This window comes from Phalacrocorax carbo, chromosome 5 (genome assembly GCF_963921805.1).
Source record: "Phalacrocorax carbo chromosome 5, bPhaCar2.1, whole genome shotgun sequence".
NCBI classification, from domain to species: domain Eukaryota; kingdom Metazoa; phylum Chordata; class Aves; order Suliformes; family Phalacrocoracidae; genus Phalacrocorax; species Phalacrocorax carbo.
The window spans coordinates 51,571,236-51,590,012 of NC_087517.1; the positions used below are offsets into that span (position 1 = coordinate 51,571,236).

The 18,777-nt window shown below is 47.4% G+C and overlaps 1 protein-coding gene across 1 annotated transcript in view; it reads left to right on the forward strand.

Moving 5' to 3' along the window:
- PNPLA2 (patatin like phospholipase domain containing 2) overlaps positions 1-18,777 on the forward strand; it is a 31,163-nt gene continuing 12,386 nt past the window's right edge. Inside the window, exons 1-3 of the mRNA XM_064452438.1 lie at positions 1-411; positions 16,882-17,114; positions 17,291-17,356. Coding sequence (XP_064308508.1) covers positions 225-411; positions 16,882-17,114; positions 17,291-17,356 — 486 coding nt within the window. The 5' untranslated portion in view covers positions 1-224. The remainder of the gene's footprint in view (positions 412-16,881; positions 17,115-17,290; positions 17,357-18,777) is intronic.

Here is an 18,777-nt window from a genome sequence, read left to right on the forward strand (position 1 = left end):
CGGAGGGCAGGGACGCCTCATATAAGCTCCTCGGCTGCCGCGGGTAAGCCAGCGGCGAATCCCGCCGTGCAACGACCCTCTCCTTCGGTAGTAGCGGCTCCCGTCCCGTCCTGCCCCGCCCGGCCAGGGGCGGTGTGCTGTGAGAGGAACCCGCAGCTTCCCCTCCCCGCCGCGGCTGCTTCGTTCCCCTCCACACCCCGCGCCCTCAGCGGGGCGCGGAGGCCATGTTTCCCCCGGACTCCACCTGGAATATTTCCTTCGCCGGCTGCGGCTTCCTGGGGGTCTACCACATCGGGGTGGCCAGCTGCCTGCAGGAACATGCCCCCTTCCTCGTCGCCAACGCCCGGAAGGTCTATGGCGCCTCAGCGGGGGCACTCACCGCCACCGCCCTCGTCAGCGGTGCCTGCCTGGGTAAGCCGGCCGGCTGCCGGAGCCGAGCGCTCCTTCCAGCCTTCCCTTCGCTGTTATTAGTTTGTTTAATTACAGCAGCGTTGGAGGAGGGGTGGTGGTGGAAATAGCGCTCCACCTTCCTCCGCGTTCTGCCGAAACGCGTGCGGCGCTTTGTTTTTAAGGCCTCTGCCTCAGTATTCACACCCACTCACGGTCCCTCGCAGGTGCCTCAAGATGAGGTCCAAGGGGGTGTCGGAGGCACCGCAGCCCCGTGAGGTGGTGAAGCACGCGTCCAAAACGGGCGCCTGGCCCCCGTGGTCTGGAGGGAGGGTGGCTGGGTGGGTGCCGCTGTGGCCCGCAGAGGGCACGCATTGAGAAGGCTCCCGACGGTAGGAATCGGGACGGGGGTCCTGGTTTTGACCCCCCCCACAGTAACGTGGACTTGAGAGGGCTCAGTTCTTGGGTTTGGCTTGCTCGGATGCAAGTCTGGTGGGGCTCTCTGCGGGCGGAGCAGCCGGCCTCTCGCCGTGCGGGCACCGGCTCTTGGCGGCTGCGAACGGGAGGTAAAGCAGCTGGAGACTGAGGCATCAAGCAGTGTGTTGAGTGTACGGGTTAGAGTGGTTGAACAGCGTCTCCGAACAACTAGGAAATCTCTCTTTATTCTTTCTTAGCATCTTTATTTCTGGAAGAGCATTATTCCTGGGGGTGTAGGGCACCGGGGAATTTTTTTGCCCTCTGCAAGAGCTAGATATCCAGCTTAGCTAGATACTATATCTGTTGTCAAGTTGCAGAAGAAACCTTAAAAAGTTATCTCTGAAACAGGCACACAAAGGTCTGTCCCTGCTTACAGCAGGTCTGGGGAACAGCTGAAGAGAATGGTGTGTGGTGCCTCCTGGTTTTTTTTGCTGTTTTGATGTTCAGCTGTTTTGCATATGGGGAGGGGAAAGTCAACAAACGTGTGCTGGAGTCTGTACTGGGAAGCTTTTCTTTTGAGAATAAAAAAAGCGGAAAAGTATCTTAAACTTGAAAGGGGAATGTGGTGTGAGAGAATCAGGTATTCCTATTTAGTCTCAGAGAATTGTAAGCCTCTCCTAGAGCCAAGTGAAACCAGAGCTGTTTACTGCTTGAACTCCTCTAACCTTCATCACAGGTGTCTTTCAGCAGCACTCCCTGTTCTTTGGGGACATGTAGTGTTTTCAGATGTATCCCTCATGCAGCAAAAGTTAGTTTTGTCTATGTAGTTAGGTTTGAAGTTTTGCCCTCCTTAGCATTTTGTTTACAGAAGTGCCCCATGAAGTGTAACTCTTGCATCTAGAGCTTGACGGGAAGCTCTTAGCAGCTGTTCAGGCCACAGCCTGGGATCTCAAAGGTTGTAGTCATGCCATGGTGCCAGCTTTTATTATGGACAAGGGAAAAGGCCTCCTCTAATCCCTTCTCCTGCAGGGATCCATTTGTTGATAGCTGCCAGGGATTTGGTTGCTTTACTTACTGTTGCTTCTGTTGAAGAGGTGGCTGCCCAATCAGCTCCCTAACTGCGTGGTCCCTGTGCTGCTCGGAGGCGTGGCACAAACATGAGACAGGCTGGCGGTAGCGCCCAAATCCTTTGCCTTGTCTAGATGCCATTATAGTGCTGCTGAGCAAGTCTATTATCATGTCTATCTTGTTCTTGCTATTTATATGCCAGAGCATCCACGGTGTGCTAGGCGTTGCCCTCAGGGAGTTATCCAGCCTGGTAGAGAGCTTTCTTGAATCAGGATTAGAATAGGTTTTCCCACACCCTAAGAGGTACAAGGGGAGACAGGATAAAGAAGACAGAGTTAGGTGGCGACCTTCTAGGCAGCATTCACCTCCCTCCTGAAAGAAGGCAAACCATGCTGTTTAAAGCCAGCCAAGGCTTGGATCTTGGGTGTTCAAATTCTGCCTTAGGTTTGACGTCTCTGGGACAGTTTTCTTTTGACTCTGCCTATGTGGCTGGCATATCTTGGGTAGAGAGTGGCTTTAAGGCAATGGAGCTGACTTCTGAAAGTAAAAGCAAATGGGGTGTGTGGTTGGGGCAAGGTATTGCTGCACTTTGTCCCTGTCATAAAACATCCTGACAGTGCAGATTCCATGCTGAAGTCCAGGGGTTAGAATGAAATCATAGGGAAGAAGGGGACGAGACAGAAGGAACAGCTGCAGCCTGTACGGGGAGAGTAGTTCATCCTAGTACAGACTGTTGTAGGATCCTGAGTATCTGTGTTTGCTGTGCAGCTGGCTTCTGCCTGAGAGTAGGTGTAATAGCCAGTGGGCTTTGAAGCTTATGACAACTGTTACCCTGTACTGTCTGTTGCCCTGTCCTGCAAACTGGAATGCTATCTAGTGTGTGTTGACAGACAACAAGCAGAGGGGAATTTTGCAGAAGCCTTGCTTATTTAGCTGTGTGTAGACAAGGTTAATGCTTTCATGCATCTGTACTGGGTTCTGAACTCAGTGAGACTCTACTGTGCAAAAATAAATACTTCCTGGGGAAGAGTGGGGAAAAAACCCCAACACTTCCACTGTGGTTTTTCTTTGGTTCTGATCCTTTGAGACCCTGATCAGAGAGGGCAGAAATTTTCCTGAACTTCAGAGTGTAAGATCTCCCTTTTTCCAGCTTTTTCCTTTTGGCCTTTGCATCTGTTCAGCTTGCTTCTGAGCTGATTCTGCCTTCTCCCTGAATTAAGACCACACTGTCATCATTTGTAGATAGTGTGGCTGTAAGGCTTTTCTGTGGGCTAACACTGAACTGAAAGCCCCGACCTGCAGCCTTGAGAGCACACTGGGGACTTCAAAGGCACATTTGAGAATACCAAATAAAACAACATTGGGCATCCATATTAACTAGACAGAGGACCTTATTTCTAGATAAGAGGCCAAGAGGCATTTATGGTCTGATATGACATCTCCTAGCTCTTGTTAAGCACTTTACAGTAAGTTGTAGGGATCTTGGATTTATTCTTCAGGGCTACAACACTGGTATTGTCCCACATCTGAAGTGCTCACTCCAGCTTTGAGGTTCTGTTCACTGGCACGAAAAAGCCTTGCTGTTTTTCTCACTAGAATAATCTTTGTGGCTATCAAGGTGCATTGGGCAAAGCCTCACATGTTTATAAGTTACTCGATTGTACATACTGCAGCGTTGTACCATGAACCACTCTTGTCCTGAGAGTTTTCTGGGAAATGGCCTTCTGTCATGCCTGTGTCTTCTCTTGGGATTGTTGGAGTCTGACACACCAGGAAACACACCTTTATATGCCAAGCAACTGAGAAGTCCTTTTGCCCTGGCTTTGCAGTCTTCTCCTTATGTGTACCTCAAATTGTGCAGCTTTTCACAGACTCTAGGCCTGGAGCTCTGAGGATGCTTACTTGTCTGAATAAATCCTTAAGTGACTGGGCCTGGATGAATAAAACCATCTTATGTGACGAGACTGTCCTTTTTTCAGTCAGAAGTAATGCTAAAATACAGCCGCTGTCAGATTCTTAAATCTTTAATACAGAGTATGGGATATTTTTTTTTGTTAAGGGTCTGAATCATCTCACTCTGGTGAGCTGTATGGGATTTGGTTTGCCTGCTTTGGAAGCATAGCAGCCTGGATAAATGATGGGATGTGAACCTGTAATCACTGAAAAGCTGTTTTTGAGCTGATGCTAAGGTCATGGACTGTGCCTGTGACTCATAGTTAACCAACAGCATCTCAGTTATCTGTGTAGCATGTGAATATTGTCCTATACAGCTCTCATCTGAGGGTGTGTTGGAACTGCTGAATTGCTTCTTTTTTTGGGGAAGAGGTGGGTTCTGCTGTCAGAGGCAAAGCTGGCTATCAAACCTCCATCTGTGGGAGTTAGCTGTTCTCCTAAAGCATTACAGTGTCAGCAGAAAATTATAAAGCAAGCTGAGGGGATGCTTTGAGTACTAAGAATACAGAAGGGAGGCCATATCTGCTAGATTGAGGAGTGTTGTTTGGGGAGTTTTTTTGGAGAGCAATTCCTGGATGGTTTACAGGATTATTTTTTTTTTAAAACAAGTATCTTAGCCAGGACTCTGTTTTAATTTTTTTTCCTCCTGCTACCCAATGGAAAGTCTCTACAGTTCAGCAGTGTATTTCCTGGTGATCACATGGTGATAGCTAACAAGCAAACCTGAATGTCAAATAACTGTTACTTCATCTCAGGCCAAGCCCACAACAAACAAACCCTCTTTTACCTTCTGAAATTGAGATAATGATAGCATCTCTAAATGTTGTCCTTCTGAAATTTGATTATGTTGCATGCAAAGGCTTAAGGACTGGTCACAGAGGTTATTTCCATTGTGTGTGTGAAGTCTAACACCAAATCCCAGATTGAGAGAGGGAAATAAATCAGCTTAGTCTCTATGGAGTCCTAAGAGCAATGCCAGTTTATGCTGGCCAAAGCGTGAATCATGAAGCCTGTTGTAGGGGAAGTATATGTGATGCTGTCTTGTGTGGCTGTGTGAAAAGATCTATAGATCTCCTCAGGTACATGAAGGAAAGCTTTGTAGCATCTGTGGCCTCTCAAAACTCGAGTCCCTCACTGCACAGGAAATTTCAGGAGATACAGAAGACAAATGCCCTCCCTGGGGAAAAAGTTGCTTTGCTTAGCAGCCCCAGCCCAGTCAAGGGAAGGAGAGGCACCCCTCTGTGCATACACAGAGACATGGATGTAATTCATGGGGAACCTCCTGGTGCTCCCTGGAGGCAGTAAAGCTGCTGCTGCTTTCTCTGGTGGAAAATAGAGGTAGGTGGGGGGATGTTCTCTGCTGACATAGTCAGAAATGTTCGGTGGCTTGGTGGAGAAGCTGCTGTGCCTGGATGAGTGCAACCAGCAGTTATGGGGCTGCAGGCTCAGGAGTCCAGTAAACTGGCAGCTGAGCAGCTGGAGCACCCTGCAATACCTTTTCCTGGAAGGGAAGGAACTTGTTCCTGCTCGCTGGCTGGCTTTAATAAGAAAGCTCCTGTGAGGAAAGATGCTCTTGCAGGCATCTTGTTGGATGAGTGCAAGGGAAGCTAACCAGCCACTTTTAGCAAAAAACATAGTCATAGCAATGCATATGTTCTTTCCTCACCCCACATAGACAGTAGGTGTGCAGAGCAGCTTGGTGCCTGGCCTTGCTCTGTCAGCCACAGAAGCAGCTGTGCAGTGTCAGTGGCAACAGCACAGGTGGTCTTTACATGGTCATTCTTGTGATCCATAATTTCAGCATCTCTCTTGAATATGTAGCATGTCCAGGCTGTTCCACTTCCTTCTGCCCCTCACCTCCCAAAACTCTTCAAGGCACCTGCCAGTCCTCCCTGTAAAATATGAGATGCTGTTGTGTGTTCTTCAGGGTCCTATGTCCACTAATTGATTATGTTTGAAAGTTTAGTCATGATAAATCAAAGGTATTCTTCAGATTCCTTCCTCTGCCTTCCCATTCCAGACTACTGCTGCTATAGTGGTTACAGCAGCTCTGCCTGCATGTCCAGTAGCTGATGGTGTTTGTTTCCCATCTGTTGGAGGGCTGTGCTGCCTTCCAGCACAGCGGGCTTGGGAATGACTGTACTCTGATGCTAGCCCCCTGCTTGCTCTGGGCTGCTCCACATTTCTCTCCATGCCTGCCATGAAGCAGGGATGAAAATGTTCACTGGCCTGGCTGGAGACGATTTTAAACTCTACTGTGCTTGCTTTGTACTGTTCTTGAAGAGGACCATGGAAGGGCTGGAGAAATAGTAATTACATCAGCATTCCTTCTTTCTGAGGTGGGAATGAGCAAGCCTCCTAATTCCAGGGCCTTTGCAAAAGCTCAAAAATCTTCTACTCAAAGGAGCAGTGTGAGCAAGCTGGGACTCCTGTCCTTGCTCTCCAGGAGGCAAACCCTGCTGCTGGCTGGATTCCAAACTGGCCGCTACTTTCCCATTGAATCTTCTGCACTTCTACACTTCCATTGCCCACCTCTAATACTCAGCCTCTTTCTTTCTGCTAAGAGTTCCTGGCATTTGGTATGAAAGTCAGGATGTGCCTTCAAGAATCTGGAGTCAAGGGAGCCCATGTACGTGCATTTGCCTTGGGGTGTCTTCCTCATCAAGCAGGCGTAAGGCACCAGAGAGAGCAAGAGCTGCTGAAAAGGAGGGGTAGAAGAAATTACTCCATGTGTAGAAGACCTTAAATAAGTCTGTGTCCTTGGGAAAAGGCAGAATGTGTCCTGGAAGTGATAGGGTCTGGGGCAGTAGAAAACCCCTTCTAAGGAGCACATAGAAGGGAAAGAATTGGTGAGCCTGGGAGGATAGTAAAAGATGCTGGAGACTGTTATAGCTCTGCCTGGTTGTAGCTACGCAGGCCGGAGGGAGGGAGAAAAGAGTTTGGCACTTGTGATACAATAGATGCTTGTGACAGGCCTGATCCTGTCCCTGGTGTTGTGCTGATACACACCTGTATCAGCACACCTGTATCTGTGTGGTACAGGGTGTCTGGGACAGCTGCCCTCAAGTGTTCCTTGAGAAAGGGAATCTCCCGAACTGAAGGGCTCAGAACAAGCCAAGCTCCATGTGATCCCACTGGTGACGAGTCTGGGTGGGTGGTGTGCACTTTGTTCTTGGCACTTGGGATATGTCAGGTGTGGAAACTGGTAGTTTTAGTAGAACCCAGGGCTTTGCGCTGCCTTTTGGTACTTGCCCAGACCTGAAACTGGTGCTTTCTGGTACAGATAAAGGCCAAATCTATGTCGATGGCTTCCATTTGACAAGTCCTCTGGAATCAGCAAGCTTGATGAAGTGTCTTCTGCAGCTGTTTTCCAGGCTTTTAGTTATGCCATGCCTGGAAGATTTCTTCTGAGAATGAATGTTTCTATTCCTCCTTTTACACTGCACTTTATTTGGATGGATACTGGTTTTGGAAGCCTTTTGGGTTAGGATTTAAAGGATTGAGTACCAGTTTAGCGTTCGGTGCCTCTGAGCTGCCATTCCTGTGGATTATCTAGTCTAGCAATCTGAAGTAGAGGAGGAGGCATCTGAGGGTGTAAGCAAATCAGGGAGCCCTTGACACGTTAATTACAAGAGCTGCTCTTGCCAGCTTCGTTGAACGCTGCTGATTCAGGGCTGGGCCTGGCAAGAAAGTTATTCCCGTCTATCATGGAGGCAGGGTGTGTATTTAGGCTGCCATTGTTAACGTCCTGCATGGAAAAAGTTAGAGCCCTCTTTGAGAGTGCCCTGTCAGCACAGATGGAGTTACATTGATTTATCTAGCCCAGTATTCCTGTATACTGGCATTGGTAAAAACTTCTTTATGGGATCAAACTAGCCATTTAACTACTAGCCCTACTTCTGCACACAGAAGAGTTCATTCTCTGTGTGTGAGTGCTTCAGATAGACATTGTTATATCTGTCTTGCTGCTCTCCTTGCTTGTGCGCTGCTCAGCCTTGCAGGAAGGGTTGAGCAGAAGCTCTTCCCTTGCAGGGGTCTGTGCAACCCTCTGTGAGCAGCTCCTGTCCTGTCCACATGGGTGCTTTCTGAACCTGAATTATCTTGATGCCTGGGAATTGTGGTTGGGGGACTGCTGCTGACGTCCATGGAAGAAAGGTAACGTCAGCCTCTAGATATTCTTGTGTCATGGCTCCCAAGAAATGCGTTCTGCCTTTCAGTCTGACTGAACATGCTTCCCAAATAAGCTTCATCATCAAAGTGAGATTCCTTCTAGAACAAAATGCCCGTGCCTCTTCTGAGGACTGCTTTGGAATGAAGCTGCTCATTCTTGCTTCCTTGCTGGTAGCAGGCTCTGCTCATGCCATGGCTAGTGGGGAAAAGTTCAGGGGTATAAGGTGACACTTAATGTGCCTGCGTGAGATGGAAGGGCAAAGTGGGCACAGCAAGCAGCGTGCTTGCGGGTGCACGGGAAGTGCTTGGCATGGATTGGAGCAGTTGGCTAGCTGTGCAAGCATGAGGGAGCTGGGTATGATGCGGGCTGAGGGCCAGTGGAGGACTGCAGAGCCTTTCATTCTGTGCCAGGGTGAGACAGGGCTCTAGCAGCCACACAAGTGTACAGTGAGCAAGGTCAGGGGAGGAGGAAGATGGGCTGCCCTTTTGTGCATGACAGAGCCAGGCATGTCTCTGGTAACATCTCTAGTGAACACAAAACAATCACTGCCTGCAAGCGTGCAGGAAGGTGTTTAGCAGGTGTTAGACTGAAAGCCACCAAAAGCTGTGTGTGGGCCTTGCTTTGGTGTTGGTGAGCCAGCTGAGGGTGATGGTTAGTGTATGATAAAGCTGAAGTGATGCTGGTATGGCAGCTATTTCTTTAGGCTCTGGAAACAGAAATGATGACTGCTCACTCCATTTTTGTCTTCATCAGTCTGAAGTACAGGTGCCTGGCATAGGTATTTACTGTCCTGTAGCACTGGTCTCTCTTCTTCCAAAGCATCTTGCCTCTAGTCATACCTCTGCTGTGAAGTGGAAACAGTGCACTCAATCTCTAGGTGTGTAGTGCCACCCTGCAAACTGCCCTTCACAAATGAGTTTTGGAGGGGGTGTGTGTAACACTGTGCTTGTGGGTGAGAGGAAAGGCTGAGAGACCTGGGGCTTGTTTAGCCTGGAGAAGACTGAGGGGGGATCTTATCAATGCTTCTTAATATCTAAAGGGGAGGTGTCAAGAGGATGGGGCCGGACTCTTTTCAGTGGTGCCCAACAACAGGACAAGGGGAAATGGGCACAAATTGGAACACGGGAATATGGGAAAAAACTCTTTACTTTGATGGTGACAGAGCACTGGAACAGGCTGCCCAGGCTCTCTTTCTCTTACTCTGTGAATCCCCTGATCTTGTCACCCCATGCAATTTGAGTTGCACTGTAGCATTGTCAGGGACTGATGGATGAGGACAGGGCATGGCTTTCAGTATATCTTGCCTGGGGTCTTGAGCAACTTTTCCTTTTCATGTGCTGTTATATCATTTAATTTCTTTCTAACACAATGAACAGAAATGCAACATTAAGCCTCGTATTAGGGAATTACAGTGGAGAAAGATTAGGTTAGTGGGGATTGCTGCTGTTGTGATAGAGAATGATCCTGGCTGCTGGCCTGAACTGAGCTGCCTCTTGACCTTCCTATTGATTGTTTCTCAGTAGCAGCTGCATTGTTTTCTGACTTGTGTTGCAAGAGTAAATGCTCCAGTCCTGGCTGCAGAAGCAAAGGGGGCCTCAGCTTACAGAACATCAGTTGACTGGTGAGGCTTTGGTGTGCCAGCACTGTTAAATCCAGTGCAAAGTTTTAGCTTAGAGACATAACCAAGCCTGGCAGCTCTTGTGCCTGTTCTCCCAAAGCCTTTTGGCTTCTGTACAAAGCAGAGAAACCTGCATTAAGGTGAGATGAGGTGTGAATTATGCATCTGCACTTAGGCCTGCACAAGGGTCCTACACTGTAGGTACCAGTGGGTGGACAGGGAGGCAATGGGCACTGTCAGCTGCCTGGTGAGCTTTTCCTCTTGCAGAGAACAAACAGGGACAACTTAAAGCAGATCTTCTCCATATGTTCCCCACATCCAGGATGTGGTAGTAGTTCTGGTTCATGTATTATTGGTATCCAGAGCACACAAAATAAGTCTCCCTTGGCTCAAGGGGAAAATATGTCTCCCCTCAGTTTGGCTTTATTTGAACAGATAAAGTGACCAACACCTTTCTGCTTCCCAAATTTTGCTTGAAATAGAAAAATAAACATCTTTGGGACAAACATGTTAATAAGAGGGAGGCTTCTGGCTCTGAAGCAGTTGCAGGTGATCTGGGTTTACTTAGTAGTCCTGCTGCAGGCTGGACTACTGTGTCTTGGCACTGTTTGTGTCTAGACTTTGCAATGCTGAGTACTGAGAATCTGAGCCAGAAAGTGTTGTGGGCTGAGCCCTTCTTTTATCACCTGCCTCTGGCTGTGAGAGCTGGACCTACCTGAAAAGCTGTCTTTTCCTCTTGGTGTTTCCACTGCCCCACCTGTAAGGTCAGAATAGGTGTTGCTTACTGGAGTCTGATAGGGGTCCCTAGAAGTTACTCTGATATGGAATGTATCAGTGCCCCTCACTCTTGAGCCAAGTGGGAGAAGGGCCGTCATTTACAGCAGGTGGCCAGGCTTTCTAAGAAATCTCCTTTGCAAAATCACTTGCTTGTTGAGCTTGAGTTAAATCCCTGCACAGAGCCCCTGATGGGAAGAGTTACCTGCCACAGGGAACAGTCAGTCAACAGTGGGGCTATCTGCAGACTGAGTGGGTGTGTGTTGTGGGGGGAGTTCTGTTTGCTACCTGTGTATTACAAAAAAAAACCCCAACTTCCTTCCTGTATCTCTTATCTGGAGTCAAGTCAGCTGAGCTGTTTCTTATCTGATGGTGAAATAGTAGGAGAGGAGGATTGAGTGAAAACCTTAAAATAAATATAAATAAAATAAATATACCTCAGAACAACCAAAATTAGGAAATGTCCAGAACAGCAGCTTGTTTTGATACATGGTGTTTTTCAATATTACTGGCTTACAGGAAGATGTGTACAGATGTGAAAAGAATTGGTGCCTTTAGAGGCTGCACTGCTAGCTGCCGTCCCCCAGCCTCAAATACTTAAAAATGGGCATTTTTTTTTCTTTGTGTTAAATAGTGGAAGTTATACAACTTCTGGGAAGTGAAGGATAGATATCATTTCCACATCCAATGCTTTTTAGGCATCTGTCTAGGATTTCACACTGAAACTAAAGAGCTGTTACCAACTGTGGGGTACAGCTATCAGCTGAAAATGTCTTATAAGGACAGATCATAAGACATTGTTCTCACTTTATTTCCTCCTGGCATGAATTTGTCTTTGTGCCTCCCTTTGACATTCATCTGGCCTGGCTGATAGGCAGTCTGGGAACATCTTGGGTCAGGTTCCCATTCAGCACAAGTTGGCCTTTGCTCAGCTTAGCTCAGCTGAAAGTCTGTCTGGTTCCTGCTCTCTTGGGACAATGAGTGGAAACCAGGTTGCTTCAGCATGAATGTGGGAAGAGGAACAGGAGTCCAGTCAAGCAGTGGGATCTTTCACAAGCTGAGGTCACTGCCCACAAGAATTGGGGTTGTCCTTGGATCACCTGCGTGTTGCTGTGCACCACTCCTTGGGGTGAATGAACGGGTGCTTTCTGGTGGTCTGAGCTACCCGTGAGGGAACATTCAATAAAGTTCTCTGTTAATTATTTTCTAAACGTCAGCTTGCAAACTTCTGTTTCAGTGCCTCTTGTTTATAGTTTTATGATTCTGGGCTGGTGACAGGACTGTTCTAATTAGGACTGTATAATCTCCTGGGAGAGGCCGGGCAGGAAGAGCACACACATTGCTTACTTTCAGTATCCAGAGAAGAGGCGGGTGCAGGATCTGTGTGCGCTGAGCTGGAGCAGCTTGAGCATTTGTGCGTACGAAATACACAGGACAGCTCTTCTGAAACCAGTGCTCATCATTAGAAACTGGCTTTTAGCTCTTCTGTGGATGAGGTACAGGAGCAGCTGACATAGCAAGGGACAGGCAGCCAAGCTAAATTAACCTTGAGGAAGATTATGCTAGTGAACTCCTTCTGACTCATCCTATTCCTAAATGCAAATCTGAACTCGGATCTACCAGTGGGAAACATGAGAAATCCAATGATGCTCAGCAACTATCTGAGTTGGAAGTGAAGTGTAAAGATTGTAGCTGGGGACCCTTGCAGGGAGCATCTGTACTGAGCATCACACAAACATCACTCCAACAGATAGCTAAGAAAAATGTAAGCAGCTCCAGAGTGAGGTTCCGTTATAGTACACAGGAGCTGGCTCCTGTCTGGAAAATATTGCAGTCAAAATAGCTTGGTCATACCATCCCAAACTAACAAGGCATTGGGCTCTCCAGGTGCTGGAGGAATGTCAAAAGCACCTGCACTTCCTTCTGCCAGCTGGCTTCTGTTTGAAGCTTTTGATATCGGTGCGTCTGGCCAGTCTGGAGTCTTAGTTGTGTAATGGGACTGAGGAGAGAGGAGCAGTGCCTCGCATGTTGCTGACACATACGAAGGAGTCCGTCTGACTACTACCTGGTGCTGAATGAAAAGCAGGTTTAGCATGGACCTGCATGGTTCCCTGCCCGCTCCGTTAGTCCAGGCAAGGTTCAGCATCCGCAGTCTGGGGTGCGACCAATCAGTGTGTGCCCCCTACCAGCAGGGACAGGAGATGCATCCACTGTCTGTGCTATCCTCTGTTCTCCGTCCCCGTTGAAGAGTGTTTCCTTTAAGCTTGCATCCTGTTTACTTCTGCACTAGCCAGAGAGCAGGAATGTCCCTGGCGCAGAGGGTGATCTTTGTGCCGATGTGGAGCTCTTCCAGAGGGAGCTGCGGTGTCATGGGTGAGCTGCAGTCACAGGAGCTGCTGGGTGGAATGTTCAGAATGCCCCTCTCCCTCTTCAGCCTGCTCTGCTCCTATTTTTGTTTGTGTCTTAGGGGTTTTTTTTCCACTTGAAATACTTTATGGGTCAACTGTCCTTTTGCTGGCTGGCAAATGGATACGAGTGTGGTGTAATGTCAACAGGTGAGCATCATGGTGCCCTTGGTGCAAAAGCCCTGCTGCTGAAGGTGTGGATCTGAAGAGTCTCTTCTTCCCCACTTGCCGCCACCCCTCCTGCCGTGGGGTGTTTAACCTTTGTGATGGTCCTTGTCCATATGCATTGCACAGGCTTGAAGTAGCCTTTCTGTTTCATCTCGGAGCTCTCAGATGAGGTTAAGGGTCTTCCCAGCCAGCTGACTAAATCAGTTTTAGGTGATTGTTCTTCAGCTCTTCTCCTTTTCCTGAGATGGGTAGCAGGCTGCTGTGGCTGGAATTGTTTGTATACAGTTATAGATAGCACATGCTGCTTGAATGCTTTTCAGGTTAGAGAAGGGTAGTTTAGGGGAACAGGCCTTCTGAGTAAAAGGTGATGAAGCTTGTGATGGGTCTTAGTTCCTTTGAGCTCTCCTTGCAGTAGCTCTCTTCCTTCTTTCTTCTTGCTTCTCTTGGAAATGAGCAACCTGTATCTTGTTTTAGGCTTTTAAAAATATATTTATATATTGTGGTGAGCAGCCGTACCCAAGAATGCAAGGAAGTAGAGACTTAGATATTGGGTTATTCTGGAGTCGAGAATGACTGGTGGGGTGAAAACCAGCTCTTTAAGGCAACAATCTTGCTATGTCAACAAGCTAATGTGAAGCTGGCTTGTCATAGCTTGAAAATGGAATGCAAACTAGCAGCAGCTGCCTTCACGACTTTTTCTACAGGTAACAGTAACTTGTTCCTTGTAGCTGCTACAGAAAAATCACAGGATGAACCAGCAGAGGTGGAGCAGCTGGCCTCCCTTTTCTTGCAAGGGACACATTGGGGTGTTTCAGGACACAACTGTCCGCTCCTTTGCATCATCACAACTGAAATTCAGATAAGGACAATGGCCCTGCAGCGCTCGGTCTCATCTATAACAACACCCACTGGGACAGTGCTGGGGGCAGGGAAGAAGGGGGATATGGCTTTTCTAATGAAAATTGAATACTCCACATAAATTAATATATTATTTTTAGAAGAATGTTGGCTTAGTAAATCTGTGTAGGGAGACGTCCTGAATTAATTGGTTGGTGGGAGAGGGGTTATGTCTGCCCCTTGGTATGTACCTCAGCAAGAGAAGAGGAACTTAATTTAGCTTTTTCACGTGACCCTGTATCATGAATCACCAGATCCATCAAAAGCATGGGAAACTTTTCTGTGGGCTAGAATTGGCACTGGACTAGTCCTAGTAATAATTGACAGCTTGTGGTTGACCCCTGTAGGACTCTTCTCTCTTGACCACCTCTCATTCAGCTGCTCCCTCTGGCAGGCTGCAAGCAGAATTTGAGCTGGTTTTCCTGGAATAGCACTTCTGGTAGTAACATGATTAAAATGCTCTCACCTCTTCTCTTTCCTCCTAAATGTATTTCCAAGAGAGCTTGCCATCTGTCATGTATCTAGCTACATAAACCTGGCTCTTTTGGCTGAACTCTCAGCTAGCCTTATTTCCAGGAAAGCTGGTGGTGCTGCAGATCACACTGTGCCTGTCTCTTCCCACAGAGCCATTTTGCACTGTGCTTTGGTGCAAGTGAGCCAGCAAGTCCAGCAGAATCACAGCTGCCCTTAAGCTGAAATACCTCAGAAGCTCCTGTGTGTATGCATGTATGCACACATGTATAAAACAAACAACCTCCAAAACCCAAACACACAGAAAGTATTCAAAGAATGAAGTTACTAATTAGCAATAACTCTTATTTTGTCCTCTGTTCTTCTCTGTCCCACCACCTCACTTGGCTGTAAAATGGTGATAGAGCAGGCAGCTGTAAGCGAAGTCTCCCCTCAGTCGGTTTCCTGGCAGAGTTGGGACTTTTCTGTTTTGCTTTTCTTAAGCAACTTCCAGCTCATATGTTAGCTCCAACAGTCATAAGCTCAACTTAATAGCAGTTGTTTTCAGTACTGCTATCACATCTTTCTGCACACTGAGATGCCAAGACTGAAAGCATAATTTTCTAAGCACTATCTCTTGGGTGACACCCCTCAGCGCCAGCACGGCCTTTGCATGCAGGGTGTCTCCCTATGGCTGCATGCACAACACCCACCCTACCATTTGGTTTTTCAGCTAAGCCAGCAACAACCTGCAATGCACTCAGTGCAGTGGAGTTTCCTGGGGTTGTGTGGCCAAGGGGCTTGGCTGAGATTTGTTCAGTTTTTGTCTCTGTTGCAGATTCTCTGTGTGTCTTTCCTCCCCTCATCAGGCATGAAGGCATCTTGGGGAGCGTTATGAGTGGTAATGTCATGGTGCTGCCAAAATGTAATTTCTGTGAGGCTGACTTCATGTTGGGAAGGATGTTGAACCATGTGGCTACTATCTGGAACAGGCTGGGCTCAATGGCTTACTGCTAATTGAGTAAGTAAGATCAGAATTAGACTGCTAAACATTGCTGTAGGACAGGGCAAAAGACTGGGATTATAGTGCTAAAAATTGCTTCAGAGGGGGGAACTTGGATTTTCTGCTAAGTTGCTACCTCACAGTGCCTAAAATCCTGACCTCAGAGTCTGTCTGTGTTCAAGGGTCCAGTTCTGTGCGTGCTTGAGCTGCTGGTGTTGATGGATTTCCTAAGCACGGAATTGCATTCCCAGGCTGTCTTGATGGAAAACATGTTGCTGGCACATGCGTATTGCAAAAGAATGGGATGTGTCAATATAGCATTGAGGGTGTTGTTGCTCTTATCTCCATTATATTTATTAACTTAGTCTAACTTGGGTTCTTTCTTTCTGCTGCCTCCTTTCTGTAATTGCAAGACTGTGTGGGAGAGCAAAACAGAGGGATTTACAGTTGGCTTGAACTGATAGCCTTTCATCTTTCTCAAGGAACTGAACCTCAGTTTGATTGGAGAGAAGCCCTGATTTGTGAAAGCATGTCTCCTCCCACTTCCTTTAATTCTTCCCACATGTATGTTCCCGATGCCCCTCGGAATGCAGTGATTGCCTGGTACTCAGAGGAACGGTTGTCTTTTATGTCACCATGGCTAGGAGATGCGTGTGGAAGCAGCAGTCAGTGTGTGCGCAAAGGGCATCACGCTGGATGCTGAGGGTTTGGCTTGGGTTGGTGTTCTTGTTTGTTTTCTCCTGTCCCTCCTTTCCCACAGGAGAGCCCCAATGCTCTTGCCAGATCAGGCTCTCACAATAATGGGCTTAGCAGATGCCTTCCCTTTTGTGCAGATAGGATGTCTCCTCTCCTCCAAACCCACCTCGGGTCACTGTGTGAATGGATAAAGCAGACATACCTTTGTGAGTCCTGCTTGCCATCAGGGCCTAGTTTAGTGCTGTGGAGTTGGACATAGAAGGGATGGGACACCAAAGACTGCAGGTGGCACTAAAGTCACTGATTTCCTAATGGAGCATGGTGTCTGTCTTGCTCACTTGAGATTTGTCTGACGTTCACAGCAGAGCTGGGATTGCTTAGCTGGAAAGCACCAATGTTCCTGCTTAGTGCCACTTTTGCTTACAGGCAGATGACTTTGGATTTTTTAATGTCAGAAAAAGAGATGCTTACTAGAAAAGTTTTAGTGGAAGAAATGGATTTAGCCATAAACTCAAAGCTGTTAAACTGTTTTCCTTGTTTTCTTTGCTAGTCTGTGTTTTCACCATCCCTGCATTGGCTAGTGAAACAGGATCAACTGAAAAAGTGTGAGGCCTTAGCCAGAGGCTTGTCATCTTCCTTGACTTTATAAAACACATATAAGATGAGGGTAGCAATTTGCGATGAGGGCTAAGACAGCAAACTTCCATGATTTCTATAACACTACTCATAATAGCTTCTCATCTTGAGTTATATATCAGCCAGTAGGGAAAACCTTCTAAGTAAACTGTGAATTAGGCTTTTCTGTGCCTTATTTCATAAAAGAGAAGGCTGGCTTTGCTAGGATTTCATGGTACATTTTTTTCTGTCGTTGCAGGTGAGGCTGGCGCCAGCATTATTCGAGTGTCAAAAGAAGCCCGGAAGAGGTTCTTGGGCCCACTCCACCCATCTTTCAACTTGGTGAAGATCATTCGGATCTGCCTGTCCAAGACTGTGCCAGAGAATGGGCATGAGGTTGCAGCAGGGCGTTTGGGTATTTCCCTGACACGGGTCTCTGATGGAGAAAACGTGATACTGTCTGACTTCAATTCCAAGGAGGAGCTGATCCAGGTGAACAGAAACTTACTGCAGAGGGCTAGGCAGGAACTGCATGCAGTTTTGTTTTGCCTTGGTCTCCAGTCCCCTTAGTAATGGTGGATAGTTGTCAGCACATGATGGTGTGGTGTTCTGAGAAGAGTAATAGGCTTTGATCTGGTTTTTACATTCTGGATGTCTTTGTCCCTCAGGCCTGTGTCTGCAGCACCTTTATCCCTGTCTACTGTGGGCTGATACCTCCAACCCTGCGTGGAGTGGTAAGTAAGGCTCTAAGATGCTCCTTGATTAAATCATGTACATGAATAAGAAGGCAGAAATGCTGGTACTCAGTTTTGGCAGTCTTATCGCCTGTCTGCTGGAAGCAAACAGCCTCCAGAGGCACGAGAAATTCTCAAATAAACAACTTCCAACAGTGGATGTTCCTTCTTTCCACTGCTGCCTGTAGTTGGTTGTCCCAAGACTAGAGGATCTAGCATGATAGTAATATATAGCAATCTGGGTAAGTGCTGGCAGACATAGCAGATGGTTCTCCTGGCTGCTCAGTACAGTGTTCTCTGTCACTGAGGCTCCAACCCTCTACACAGGGAAAGAACTTGGGTCCAGGATAGAAATCACAAGTGTAGTCCCTGTCCCATGTGCCTAACGCTTTCTGCAGGGTTTTAACTAGCAGTGCTGATACCAGACTACTTTTCTGTGGAGTTTTTCCTGTCCTTCCTCTGAGAATAATATTCTTTTGCCTGTTAGAGCTTTCTTTAACATCTTGTCCAAGGCTGTCCAGAGCAATTTCTCCCTTCTGTGTTTGAATGTTAGAAACGAAAACATCTGAAAGCTGCGCAGAGCCAAAGCTGCTCTGAATTGCAGTCATGCTTAAGGGCCTCAGTTGAGCTTGGACTCTTCTTGTACTTCGTAGGTTAATATGCACATTAAAAGGCAGTTGTTTGTACACTCAATAGTCAAAAGGGAGAGGGAGAACTTCTATTAGTGTATGCATGCCCTGGTTTCCCGTAAGTGACCTGACCAAGAGGCCTTAGTCTGATTTGAGTGCAGCATCAGATCTGCTCCCACTGCTGCCTGTATCCTAAAAGTGAGGTCAGTTTTGCTCCTGCATAATATAATCCTTGGCTGGTTTTGTCTTGTGCAAGCATGTTGGGCAGGGAAGTGACCTAGAAGAAATGTCCAACATCCGGCCCTTCAGAGAGTGACGGAATAGGTAATGATTTGGCATTTGCTCAACAACTGCAGGCAGGGTTTTTGTCCCACAGCCGGTGGAAGCATAAGAGTGGCTCTTGCCTGACACCTCTCTGGGGCTAGTTGAGGTCAGTGTGGATCCAGCAAAATCTCAAAATTCCAAACCCATGTATAACATTGGGGTTTCTGGAATGTGCAGCTGTCCTGGCACAGTGAGGACTGACTACTTGTGTTAAGATTCCTCATGGGAAAAGGTGGGGAGGGAATATATGAGATGAAGAAATTAATTCCTACCTCTTCCCCAGAAAATCATGTCTCTCTGTGTCTCTGAAGGGGGACTAGTGAGGGGAGAGTTTAAATTAGTTTGGGTATGAGCCTGGGAAAAGGCTTTGAAATGGGCCTTCGTAGTTCTTAGCATGCCTGTGATGACTGTATTTGCCACAGGACAGACTGACAGGCCTGGCACGAGGACCAGTTTTCAAGGCAATAT